We start from the raw sequence: 13,195 nt of genomic DNA, 5'->3' as shown, positions 1-13,195 counted from the left end.
CGGAAAATACTTACAAGAACCCATACGGTTTGAAACAAATAATTACAACCAAATTAATTTAGCTTTATTTCTTCCTGGAACTGAATTAGAGATGTAAAGAACACAGGCCAAAGAGATAGAGTTAGTAATAAAACTTGCCTGTGAGATTCGATTCAAAAATCTCAACGTCTTTCTTCTAAGTTTTCCGGTGAACTACCTTCTCCTAACTCCCCTGATACTTCTGCCTCCAATACGTGTGGTTAGGGTTTTAAACCCTTGGCAGTCTTATACAGATATATATATATAGGCCAACTAAACCTAGGTGCAATTAAACCCTAATCCTATTACTAGACAGAAAAATAAGTCGGCTAAATACGTGGCTTCCCTAAACTGATAAAACCCTAATTTAATAAATAAAACATTTAACTTAATTCAAAAAAAATACTAACTAACATAAACAACCAATTTAAAATAAAACAAATAATCAATTTAAACAATTAAAGCAAAACAAAAATTCAACTAAATAACAATTTAAATAAACAAACAAACACAACAACTACAAATAACCAACTAAATAAACTAAAAACACAATTAAACATTTAAATAAATTCCAAAACTATCCTGTCTAAAATTAGGGGTATTACAGTTTTGGTAAAATTGAATCTGTATGTAGACCAATGTAGACTTGGTCAAAAATTCTGATAAAATCAGTTTAGGCTAGTTGAAGTATAAAGAGTTATTATCGGGAAAAATTATTTTGAAATAATTATTATTTCAAAAATTCATTTTTCACACTTAGCCAAAAACACAGTTTTTTATGACGCACATTCTGGGGTCCTAATGTCCGTTACTAACTCATGGTAATAAAGGCTTCTCATGCCTTAATTGTTGACCAATATGAATTATATGATTGATGTGTATGGTCTTAATATTTCTAGTACAAGTGATGAGTTCTTTCAAAGCTTATGCAAGTTTGAACTAATTCACTCTTTAGCACTTCATGTGTAATAATGAATTGCATAGTTTATTACTAATAGATATAAGAGCATATAAATGATGATATGATATGCATGGTCCTATAGAGATGAGCTTTCAAATGAAGTTACTTCAAAGATAACTTTACAATTTAAGCTGGCACTCACCAAGCTATCTACCCTTTTCTTCAAGCTTTGTCCATGATCTTTAGGCTTTGAGGTAGTCTTGCTTTCTTCCTTCATTTGAGTTGTTTTCTTTCTTATTGTAGTCCAAGCTATCTTTGGATGGACTTTACATTTGGTTCTTTGCAACTTCATGTCTTCTTTGTATCCATTACTTTTCTTGATGTGATCTTGAACAATGAAATACTTTGAATTGACTTTATGATCTTCATTGAGGTCATCCTTTGAATGTGAGTAATTTATAACACTTAATGTAAACATTAGTCCTTAAACACCATTAATGGTTTGTTATCATCAAAACCTCTAGATTGTCATTGGATGAAATCCTTAAGGTCAACACTATGTTTTACGTATTCAAAATAAAAATTGGATTGGAGTATTCAGTTTCTGTTTAACTATTTCAAAAATTGAAGGAAATATGTGTTCTTTCTCTTGGCGTGAAGCGATGAAGTTTTAGCCTCTGATAGCGAGTCTCATGTTTTGCAGTTTGGTTTGATTAAATATGATTAAAGTTGAATGGTGAAGTGATTGCTCTGATATTAGTTGATAGGGTTCCAACATTATAAGTGTTGGATGGTTGTTATCACATGCCATAACAACCATCCACGGATCCACCATTATAAGTGTTAGATGGTTAGAGAGTTTGATTTGGCTCTGATTCTAAGTTAAAGATGGTGAGATGGTGTTTCTAGGGTTAGTGAGAGCAGAAGTAGAGAAGAAGAAGAGAAGAGAAATAATATAATCGTGGAATAGAAAGCTCAACTTGAGATTCTACACCACTCCAATATTATATAGAAATAGCATGATTACAAAATAGCCCTTAAACCCACAGTAAAGCCTACAGTACATAAGACCCAAACTTTCTAACTATCTAACAACAAGTATAGCTACGATCTATTAACTTCATATTTGTTGGTCTATGTACTAGGTTTGCACATTTAATGTCAAAATCCAATTTGAGCTATCTCATTATAAGCTGTGAGCTCGATATGCATCATATCAGTATTTATAATCATAGTGTATGCTGCTAGTGTCTTTACATTAGTTCTGATTTTGAAAAAAATGTTATTTTGATTTGTCAGAATAGTATGTCTGCTAGTGTCTAAACTCTATATATTTAGCTTCTCAGTGTTTAAACTTGTTTAGTAAAGCTTTCAGTAGTTATATGTGAGCTCATGTCAGCATGTATGAACTAACTGCCACTGAAGGGCATTTTTGTAAATGTGCAGGTATCTCAGGTGCTAGGCACGTGCCCTGTCAGCTCACACAATCCCAGAAGGTTCCTCAGGTTAAACAATTGTCTCAGCAGCCCTTAGCTCAGGTGTTGCAGTTTTTGAAATCTGAGGGTAAACTTGCCTTTTACAGAAGGGCAGCTGGGTGAAGGGTAATGTGATCATTTAAAGCCTACAACGGTCTGATTATCCTCTGCATTAGCATTTGGTCTATATATTGTATTTGCTGCTGCAGAGAGTTGTGTGTATTGAATTTTGAAATTCTGAGAGAAGCTTGAGGAGTGACTGCATCTTTACCGTGTTGAGAGCATTTCTAAAATTCTAGAGAGCTTATTGAAGATATGACAATGCCAAAATACATTGTTGGCGAGGATTGAAGCTCAACAGATTAAACTACAGATTTTAGTCACAGCTACTATCAAGTAGGGCTGCACATGAGCCGAGTCGAGCTTTACCATGTTTGGGCTCGACTCGCAAGTGCCAGGAGCGTGCTCGGGCTCAGTTCGGGATCGGCCGAGCCTGGTGAACCTTGGCTTAAGCTCGGCTCGCCAGAATTTCGGCAAGCTCGGGCTTGGCTCAGCTTGTCTTTTATATATATCTATATATATATATATATATATATATATATATATACAAACAAAGAAAATCTTTAGATATGTAGGCTGTTTTCAATGAATCTATTATGAAATCCATGAATCCATCCCTGCACACTGCATTTCTTTCACTGACCGCCATTCTACGTATCTTCTCTGATCCCATCAGCACTAAAATGATTAGATTGAGACCTCATAAGAGAAAAGAAACCCAAGAAAGAGATTTGAGAGACAAAGATCTATTGATACCGTTACTGATAAGCGAGAGGAAGATGTGTTGAATTGAAAGGGATTAGAGAGCCGTCGAGCCGACCAGTAAGAGAGGAAGAAGATGCTTTGTTGAAACCGAAAGTTGCGAGATCTATTATGGCAGATGTTATCTCAAATGTAATCGATCTGATACATACATACATACATACATAATATATATATATATATATATATATATATATACACGTGATGATAGGGTTAAGTGGAGTTGGGCTTTCAAATAGTTGGGTTTAAGTTGAAAGAATTTGGGCTTAATGAAGATTCAAGTTGGGCTTATGAACACACAGTTTTGGACTGAATTTATATTATATGGGCTAAAAAAATTATATAGAAGATTTTTAAAAAATAAATAAATAAACATTTTACTAAACGAGACTGTTCATGAGCCGAGCTTGGCATTGCTCAAGCTCAGCTCGTTTACTAAGCAAGCCCAAAAAATGTGTTCTAAGTTCAGCTCGTTTACTAAATGAACGAGTCCAAGCCGAGTTTTTAACGAGCCGAGCCCGAACTATTCATGAACAGCTCGGTTCATTTGCAACCATACTGTCAAGACCATGAGGTGAAATCTTTCTTCATGTCTGGTCTTTTGAGTCACTTTCTGGGCTAAGCAAGTCACAAATCTCATTCTAAGCCTAGTCTAGGGCTACACCAGTAAAAGCTAAGGCTGCACCAAAATCTCACCTAGTAGCTAGCCATTAGTGTCTATTTGCTGCTATTAAGCCTCAGATGAAGCTGTCAAGTGTTCCACATACAAATCTGAGTCCCATCTTGATGTGAGCATGTGTAAATCGTCAATGCATAGCTGTTAAAGCCATCATCAAGAAGCAACTGAGGCTGTCTCATGTTCTCACTACTCAAATCAACAAGTGTTGCTGCTCTAACCCTTCAAGCTAGTTGTATTGTGAATCTCATCTTAATCTGCTTGAGTGCTTCATTTATCTTTCTTTGTTGATATTGTGAGTGAAAGTTTAATCACTGGGGTGCTGTGAGTGAAAGTGTGTGTGTGGTGCTCAACTTTACTCATAGTGGAATTTTGAGCTAGGCTTTAATGCCTCGAGGATGTTTCCCCTATTCTAGGGATTTTACCTCATAAATCTGGTCTTGTGATTGCTCTTCATTCTTCATTGGCATTTTAATTTTTAACAAACAGTTGGTGACAACTAGGGTTTTATTTAGGACTTTCATCAAACAACCACACATTGTGTACACAGACCCTAGTTTTGTCAATTCAAGCTTACACACAAGTTATATATTAATTTTAGAAGTCATTAAAAATCAGTTAAGAACAATTCACCTCTTTTTTGGTTCTTCAATATTGTTATTTTGTTCAGATTAAATCTATTTATTTTGTAAGCATTTCTGTATATCTACCCTACAAAGTTAGGGTTAGCAACATTAGCTCCAATTTATCTCAATAAAGGATTGACTAATTTTATTAGAGTTTTTGTAATGTTTTCTTGTCAGATTGATCATATATAGATGCCTTTATATTATGCACAGATATACTATGTTTCTGTAAGATTTGTTTTCTTTCTTAAAGTTGTTTGGATACAGATTTAGTAAGCCATAAGAAATGCATGAATTTTTTATTTTATTTTTTATACAGGGGTCGATTTATCATCTCAATGACAATTTACTATTAAAATTTGGCAACTAGAGGTAGAGAAGAGTTGAAGTTCCTAAGCATGCATATTTTCATAGATCTTGTGTATTTCTGAATCAAATCAGTATAAATTGTGACTAGTGTGCTTATTGCCTAAGTTTTTTTCTCTGCAATAGTTTTCACATGGTATATTATCACTGTCTAAACCTCATAGATGATTTCATGTGGTTTGTGTGTGTCTAATTTCTGTCTTTTGTTTCTAAATAAGTTTGCAGAATTGTTTTTTTAATACAATTCCCTTCTACGATGACTTCTCTATTTTTTAGGAGCAATACTTATAATTTGTGTTAGAACATCGTCTATTTAGGATTTGGCATGACTATATCACGTTATAAAATCCATTTGTAATTTCAGTTGTTGAGGATTTAAGGTTTGATTTTTATTTAGGATTTGGCATGACTATACCAATTTGACGTCGGAAAATTGTGGAGAAATACGAGGTAACACAAGTGAACAAGAAAGATAGAATTTCTCACCACCCAATGGAATGCACCAAAGGGATACAGAGTAAGGATAACAAGAACTCCAAAAGCCAAAGTCTCAAATATCATTCAAATTCATAAAAAAACTCTCTTCTAATACATCAATAGCAGCTTAAATTAAAGTATGGAACAACCCTCCAGCAATCAGTGGATTTCCAAAACAAATTACTCAAAAAACCAAACAAAGAAAATGAAAAGGCATGAGACTTCTTTGACTCACAACTTACCAGACTTAATTAAAGACTTAAGGACTTGAAAGTCCAATGAAGTCCTAAAAATCAGAATAATAAACTTAGAAACAAATCAAAAAGATGGAACCGAGAAGAGAGTAAAAACAACGGGTGTCTAATTTCTAAGTGCAGAATTTTCAGTCGGCAAAAATGCCTTTTACCAAAAAAAGCCATATCTCCTTCTAGGAATGTCCAAATTGTGCACTGTTTTTTGCATTGGAAAGTATACTCCTGGATCTTTCCAACCATAGCTGGCTCTGCAACAATTTTTTTCGGGAGTGTTCTTGGCTGGGCTACAAAGTTGACCCAAATCTTTTTTCCTAGTTGGTATTCACACACACTTACATCCACCGAGGCTCGAACCCCTGACCTCTCTTTGGAAAGTAGAAGCCTGGTACCGGCTATTAGCCTGTTGGTAAGTTGACCCAAATCTGTATTCTATGTTTTCTGAAAAATATAGTCCAAGAGTAACCTTGAGTTGGTTGGGCTTTGGCAAAGGACGCTCCGGAGTCATACTCCCCCGGTTGATGAAAACTCATCCTCGAGTTTGGGAAAAAAAATCATCATAAATCCTGAGAATAATTTTCCTTTCCTTCTTTCTTCGTTTCCGCACTAGAGTAAAAGATATTATTCTTTTTGTACCAACAAATAATACCCTTGCATTATGAAAATGAGTTGTCAATGCTCTCATTTGAAGTTCAACAGATTTGGCAAACTTGATTGAGCACTTATCATGAATTAAAATTTGAATCTTTATTTTTGCTTTCGATGTACTCCGCTTAATTGTATGACGCTCCAAGAACTCTTCCCAAATTATGTCAATAAAGTGAAATTGATGATCTTTCAAATTCTTGCATGCCAACGTAGGAATGTCATCATGAAAACTCACATAAAAATGAATGCATCAAAGGTTAGACTTCAAGCTCCTCCTCTCTCTTTCATTGTTTTTGTGTGGACCACATTTTCACAAAATATTTCATCAAAAATTATTTCACCTTCTTTAAATTCTTCAATAGAGCTGGATGAATCTTCCTTTGGCACCTCTTCTATATGGGTTGCAGTCATATTTCTTAGGTTGACTAAACACTCTCCTTGGTCCACATAGGTGATTTCATCTTCATTTTCCGAATCTTCATTATGGAAAAGTTCTTTTTCGGACTCCTCTTCCACCACCTCTTCAACTAATGCAACTATCTTGCGGTTCGGACACTCGGAGGCTATGTGACCAAATCCTTGGCCTTTAAAACATTGACGGGAACTAGGAATTGTTGAACTAGTCACACCATCATGTTTAGGGGCTGATTTTTGGATTGGTGTTCAAGACATAGGAGAGGACCTTGAACTATAAGAAGTTCCGCTGCTAGAAGAGCCTCCTTGTCTTGAAGATGATCGATAACCATTTCCTTTCCTCTTATGTTGGTGTTCCACCTTGTGTGCAAGCTTACAAACATCATTAAAAAGCCAATAAGGTTGCAATTAGACGATGTCACCAATTTCAGACCGTAGACCCCCAAGGAAACGAGCAATAGTTGTTCTTCCGTCTCGGAAATATCAAACCTTATCATAAGGTGTTCAATTTCATCAATGTAGTCTTCAACCGAAAGATCCCCTTGCTTGAAGTTGTGAAATTGAAGAAAAGAATCTTGTCGGTAATTCTCGATCCGGCAGAAACTCTCTCTTTAATTCTTTCATCATTTTTTCCCATGTTACAGTTCTACTCCTTCCTTAACGAACTAGTCGCTTCTTAAGGTGTTCCCACCAAATGGAGGCATGCTTCTTTAATTTGATGGCCACCAACTTCACTCTACGGTGCTCCAGAATGTCTTTGAAATAAAAAAAACTCTTCATTGGAGCCAATCAATGAATTCATCTGGATATTGTCTTCCTTAAAACTCTGAAATTTCAACTTTTTATGTCATAATCTCGTTGGAAACCATAGTTCCTTTGAGCATGATGACGGGGAGAAGCCTCTTCGCTCGATGAAACATTTTGTGAATGGTTGAATGGGTTAACCTCCTCCTCTTCATCATTTTATGCGGCATGTTCTGAACCATGACAAAATTAATCATATCCCAGATATCCGATCGACTCCAAAGACGTTCAAGTCCAGTTCCAACACGCCTGCTACCTATTGTACTGGAGTAATGCCTGCAAGGTAAGGCTTAACGGTCAACACCACAGGAGGACCATCGAGCTATTGGGGCGAGGACAGACAAAGTTCTTAAGCTCTGAGGCGGAAATGAAAAGAAAGACGAAGCGATCCAGCGGCTCATGAGAGAGTATTTTGGTCACTAGAATGAACTATAAGGGTTCGCAACGCTGCTGGAGTTGCTGCAGTTGTCTTCTTAATTAGATCATCCATCTCAAAGTTCTTTAGGTCTCTTTCACGAGCTGCCGGTTCTTGATTGTTTGGCCTACAAGGCTACAACGACGAGGACCAGCCATCTGAAAGCAAAGCTCTGATACCAATTTGACGCCTGAAAATTATGGAAAAATAGGAGGTAACACAAGTGAACAAGAAAGAAAGAATTACTCACCATCCAATGGAATCCACCAAAGGGATACAGTGTAAGGATAACAAGAAGAACTCCTTCTACCATTCAAAAAAAAAAAAAAAGAAGAACTCCTTCTTATTAAAAGCCAAAGGCTCAAATATTATTCAAATTCATCAAAAACTCCTAATAATACATCAATAGCAGCTTAAATAGAAGTATGGAACAACCCTCCAGCAATAGGTAGTTTACCAAAAAAACTACTCAAATAACCGGGCAAAGAAAATGAAAAGCAATAAAATTTCATTGACTCACAACTTACTTACACTTAATTAAAGATTTAAGGACTTGAAACTCCATCAAAATAAGTCCTAAAAATTATAATAATAGACTTGGAAACTAATCAAAAAGAGCTGGAACTGAGAAGAAAGTCAAAACAGCCCAACAAGTGTCTAATTCCCAAGTGCTGAATTTTCAGTCAGCAAAAATGCCTTGTACAAAAAAAGCCGTAACTCTTTCTAGGAATGTCCAAATTGTGTACCGTTTTTTGCATTGGCAAGTAGACTTCTATATCTTTTCACCCATAGTTGGCTCCGCAAAAAATTCTTTCGGGAGTGTTCTCGGCTGTATTTCAAAGTTGGCCCAAATCTGCATTCTGCGTTTTCTGAAAAACATAGTCCAAGTAACTTTGAGTTGCTTGGGCTTTGGCTCCGGTGTCACAATTAAGGATGTCAATTTGTCAAAGAAGATAATTAATGACTTTTCCTAAGTTGTTGTTTAGGAGGAAAGATTATGGATTCAATCAGCATAGGAAAAATAAAATAAAAAATAAGGTACAATACAAGATAAAAATGTCCCAACAACCAAAACTGAGAAAAAACTAAAAAAGCCTACTAACTAGATAGGCAACAACACAAAACAAAAAAAGTGAACCATACATCTTCACAAGCGCTATACACAACACCAATTTGTGGAAATAAAATACTAAACATGAGCACTTGCATGTTAGAACATTAATGTCATGTGCAGGGCAAGATTAGAAACACACATCCTCAACCTCAGTTGTGAAGCAGTTGCAGTTTGATTTTATCCAGTTTAGCCACCACTTCTTTTATGTCACTCCTCTCTTCTGGTAGTTCTCTACAACACTCCAACCCTAGTTCAATGATAGCAATGAAAATATCTTGTGTGGAACTCATTTCATCTTCTCCTACTATCAACAAACCTCTGTCAATGATTTCACTTAGTTTGTGGGGAAGTGATGCACTCACCCATTGCCTCAGATTTAGTTCTTCACCGAAGATTTCATTTCTGGGGTTTTTTCCAGTGAATGTCTCCAGCAACATTATTCCATAGCTATAGATATCACTTTTAATAGAAACTCTTCCTTCCGAACCATACTCTGTCAAACATTCATTTTGTTCAAGCTTGGTCAAAATTCATATCGTCATTGTTTATCATATATTGCTAATCCATAAGTACACAAAAAAGAAATACACTAAACAAATAATTTGTAACTAATTATCATTGGATGCAACTATATCAAGGATAAATTTTTTCAAAAGCAATGGATAATAATAATAAGGTAGTAATGGTCTGAGTTTCCATACATATAAAATTTGATATGCTAACAATTTTGAATAAATAAAGGTTGAAAAGATTTACCTGGTGCAATGTAGCCAACTGTACCTAAAGTCTCTGTTTGTGTTGCAGTCTTATTTTCAGCTAATATCTTTGCAATGCCAAAATCACCCACATGTGCGACCATGTCTTCATCTAAAAGGACGTTGCTAGGCTTCAAATCACAATGGACAATAGGCTCTAACTGACCTTGATGGAGATAATCTAAAGCAAAAGCAACGTCAAGCATAATGCTGACTCTTTGAAGGAGATTTAAGCAGTAGTTGTGAGAATATAACCACTTCTCTAGACTTCCATTAGGCATATATTGCAAAACCAAAGCTCTTAACTCAGTGTTAGAGCATGTACTTATGACCTTAACAAAATTCCGATGCCTAACTGTTCGCAGCACTTTGCATTCTGCTTCAAAACTTTTGGAAGCTTCCTCAAGTTGCAAGTTCAGAATTTTCACAGCAACATTTGTTCCGTCAGAAAGTATTCCTTTATACACGGCACCAAAACCTCCTACCCCAATCAGGTTGGTTTCACAGAAGTTATTTGTAGCATTACAAAGCTCTTGATATGAAAACAACCTATGCTCCATTCCGTCTAACAAATTATGGGTAGAACTTTGAGCTTGTGTTCTATTTCCATAATATTTTCTGAGCATCTTATACAATAGAGCAATGAAGATTGCCACTGATGCAACAATGGCTGGAAGAACATATTTGTAAGGAAAGTGTTTAGTTCTTGAACCTGAGCATGGCGGAACTTGTAAAGTTGGTTGCCCACAAAGTGCTTCATTCTTTATAAAAGATTCCACTGTAAAATTTGCAAAAGGACCTCCATTTGGAATCTCCCCAGATAGCTTATTGTAAGAGAGATTTAAACATTTGAGATGTGAAAGTGCCTCTAGGGACTTGGGTATAGAACCAGATAGGTTGTTGTGGGAGAGGTCCATGAAATCCAGTGTTATCAAGTTACCAAAGGATTCAGGTATGGTTCCCGAAAATGAATTTTTAGTCAAGTTGATAGAACTTAGACTTTCAAAGGCTCCCAAAGTGCTTGGAATGTTACCTGAGATTTGGTTCCAAGACAAATCTATGGCTTCAAGTGATTTCAGTGCTCTGATGTTGGGATCTAGAGTAGTTAATGAATTGAATGACAAATTCAAGAACCACATATTATCCAAGCTCCATAAACTCAATGGTATTGACGAGTTCAATGAATTTGACTGCAATGATAGCGTCCGCAACCCACTAACATTTCCGATGCATGCAGGGATTGATCCGGAGAGGTTATTGTTGTGGAGTCTAATATCTCCCAAGTTGCGCAAACTGCAAATCTCCTTTGGAATGGCTCCTTCAAGCCTGTTACTATCAAGGCACAACCTTTGAAGCTCTTTCATGCCCTCGATTGTAGACGGAATTGATCCGTTGAAATTGTTGCAACTCAAGATAAGATAATTCAAGTTTGTAAAGGAACCTATTCCTTCAGGAATTCGACCCATTAGTTGGCAATTAGATGCACGAAACCTGAGAAGAGAAGTAGAAAGATTTCCAAAAGAATCTGGTAAGATGCCGTGAAATGGATTATTACTTATATCTAATATTTCCAAGGATTTCAAGCTTGTCAAAGAAGTGAGAAAACTAAGTTCATGACTTCTTGGTTCTATAGTTAACTGGTTATCATGTAGATCAAGTAGTGTGAGTGATTCTAAGCAGCCTAGACTTGTGGGTACTGTTCCAGTGAATTGGTTGCTACTTAGATGTAATGCAGTGAGCATAGAAAAATTGGACAGATAGGAAGGGATGTTTCCACTGAGTTGATTAACTCCAAGGCTGAGAATTTTAAGATTAGAAAGCTGAGTAGAACTGGTCAAGGGAAGATTTCCGGATAGGTCATTAAAATCTAAATGAATTCGTTGTATAGATGAGATGTTGAATAAAAATGGAGGAATTGACCCGGTGAGATCATTCCCACCAAAATTAATTACTTCCAAACATGGAACATTACGTATCTCGTTAGGAATATTGCCATGAAAATTGTTTGATTCCAAACCAAGCCGCTTTAAGCCTGACATGTTACCAAAGAAAGATGGAATAGTGCCATGAAACTTGTTTCGTCCTAGATAAAGCTCACTGAGACTGGACAAGGTACTCAATTCTTTGGGTATGCTGCTTGTAAATTCATTTCTAGACAAAGATATGTATTGAAGCTGTCGGCAGTGGTGTATACTTGCAGGGATCACCCCTTCTAAGTAGTTAAAACGTAAAATGAGTACCTTCAAGCGACGCAAATGACTGATCTCGTGAATAAGTTGACCACGGAAATTGTTATCACCAAGATTTAGCATCTTGAGAAAGGAGAGGTTGCCCACATGAGGGGAGATGGTGCCGTGGAGTCCAATGCGAATAAGCTTCAAAGATGTGACTCTCTGCCCGTGTCGACGGCTACATGAGACACCAACCCATTGGCAAAAGTTGGTTTGTTGAGTCCAGTTACTCCCCAAAACGTTGTTTGGGTCCAACGTGACTGCGGACTTGAACGCAAGAAGAGCCGATTCATCGGTGTAGTTTGATGAAAACAGGGCACGACAAACCATGCATGACAAACACAGTTGCTGAAGCACTATTAGCAGCAAGGCAATGCCAAACCTCCCCATCGATCGTCCCCCAAGGAGGTTCTAAACATACACAGTGACGAGTGCTTTAGAAAGAAAGAAAGAGAGAGGTTCTAAACACACAGAGTACGTGAGTGCTTCAGTAAAATGTATATCTTGATCAACTGCATTATAACAGCAGCATATTTATATAGTGCACAACACGTGTTGCATGAATGAAATCTAGAAAAAGAAAAAACGTGAAATGTAGGATACACTAAATAAAGAGAAGAAGATGACCTGACCATACCCTACTATATTTATTTATTTAAGTAAACATCATTAAAGCTATGTTTGGGAGTTCTGAATTAACATCTCGAATTTGAAAAATTAAAGAATATTTGATTCAAAATTTAAATTAAATTTTCATTAATTTCAAAATCAAAGCGTCCATTCGATGCTCCAAAAATATAACATTATAACAATAGGAAACAGTTTATTTTTATAAAAAAATGGATAGAATTTACTGTCATGATTATCTGCAAGTCATTTTATTTTTTGAAATGTTACTTGAAGAAGGAACGTACCGTGATGCACGGCAATAGAACAAATTAATAAATAAATGGCAACCAAATCAAACGGCTGCTACAGGAGCTGTTCTTGTCAAGTCTTTAAAGAAAGAAAAGGTGCTGGTTCATTTTATATATACTTGTTGGTCGGGTAAAATGTCAAGTCTTTAAAGAAAGGGTGATGATGACCCTGTCCAAATACTTGTTTGTCGGGTAAATTGTGTAAGCAACACCATCAAAGGGGCGCGAATCCTATGAAGTGACTTATGAAGCCGAAACCTTTCGGTTATCTCCAAAAAGTACACT

The 13,195-nt window shown here is 36.3% G+C and overlaps 1 protein-coding gene across 1 annotated transcript; it reads right to left on the bottom strand.

Moving 5' to 3' along the window:
• Positions 1-6,524: 6,524 nt before the first annotated feature.
• Positions 6,525-12,383, bottom strand: LOC132281015 (probable LRR receptor-like serine/threonine-protein kinase At3g47570). The gene is made up of 5 exons (XM_059782758.1): positions 9,764-12,383; positions 9,324-9,500; positions 8,025-8,083; positions 6,943-7,219; positions 6,525-6,844 (listed from the first exon to the last, which is right to left on the bottom strand). Exons 1-5 carry the CDS (start codon positions 12,381-12,383, stop codon positions 6,525-6,527), a joined length of 3,453 nt encoding a protein of 1,150 aa, XP_059638741.1.
• Positions 12,384-13,195: the final 812 nt, after the last annotated feature.

The sequence above is a fragment of the Cornus florida genome, unplaced genomic scaffold (genome assembly GCF_030987335.1).
Source record: "Cornus florida cultivar Cherokee Brave unplaced genomic scaffold, ASM3098733v1 CherokeeBrave_3.0.0_Hap2_Chr11, whole genome shotgun sequence".
Taxonomy (NCBI): domain Eukaryota; kingdom Viridiplantae; phylum Streptophyta; class Magnoliopsida; order Cornales; family Cornaceae; genus Cornus; species Cornus florida.
This window is presented reverse-complemented; position numbering and strand designations above follow the sequence as displayed.

Coding starts and splice junctions, on each gene's coding strand:
- LOC132281015 (XM_059782758.1), bottom strand. CDS start 12,383: ATGGGGAGGTTTGGCATTGCCTTGCTGCTAATAGTGCTTCAGCAACTG. Junction 7,220..8,024: donor GTCCTCGTCGTTGTAGCCTT/GTAGGCCAAACA, acceptor CACAACTTCAAG/CAAGGGGATCTTTCGGTTGA. Junction 6,845..6,942: donor GGAACTTCTTATAGTTCAAG/GTCCTCTCCTAT, acceptor AATGTTTTAAAG/GCCAAGGATTTGGTCACATA.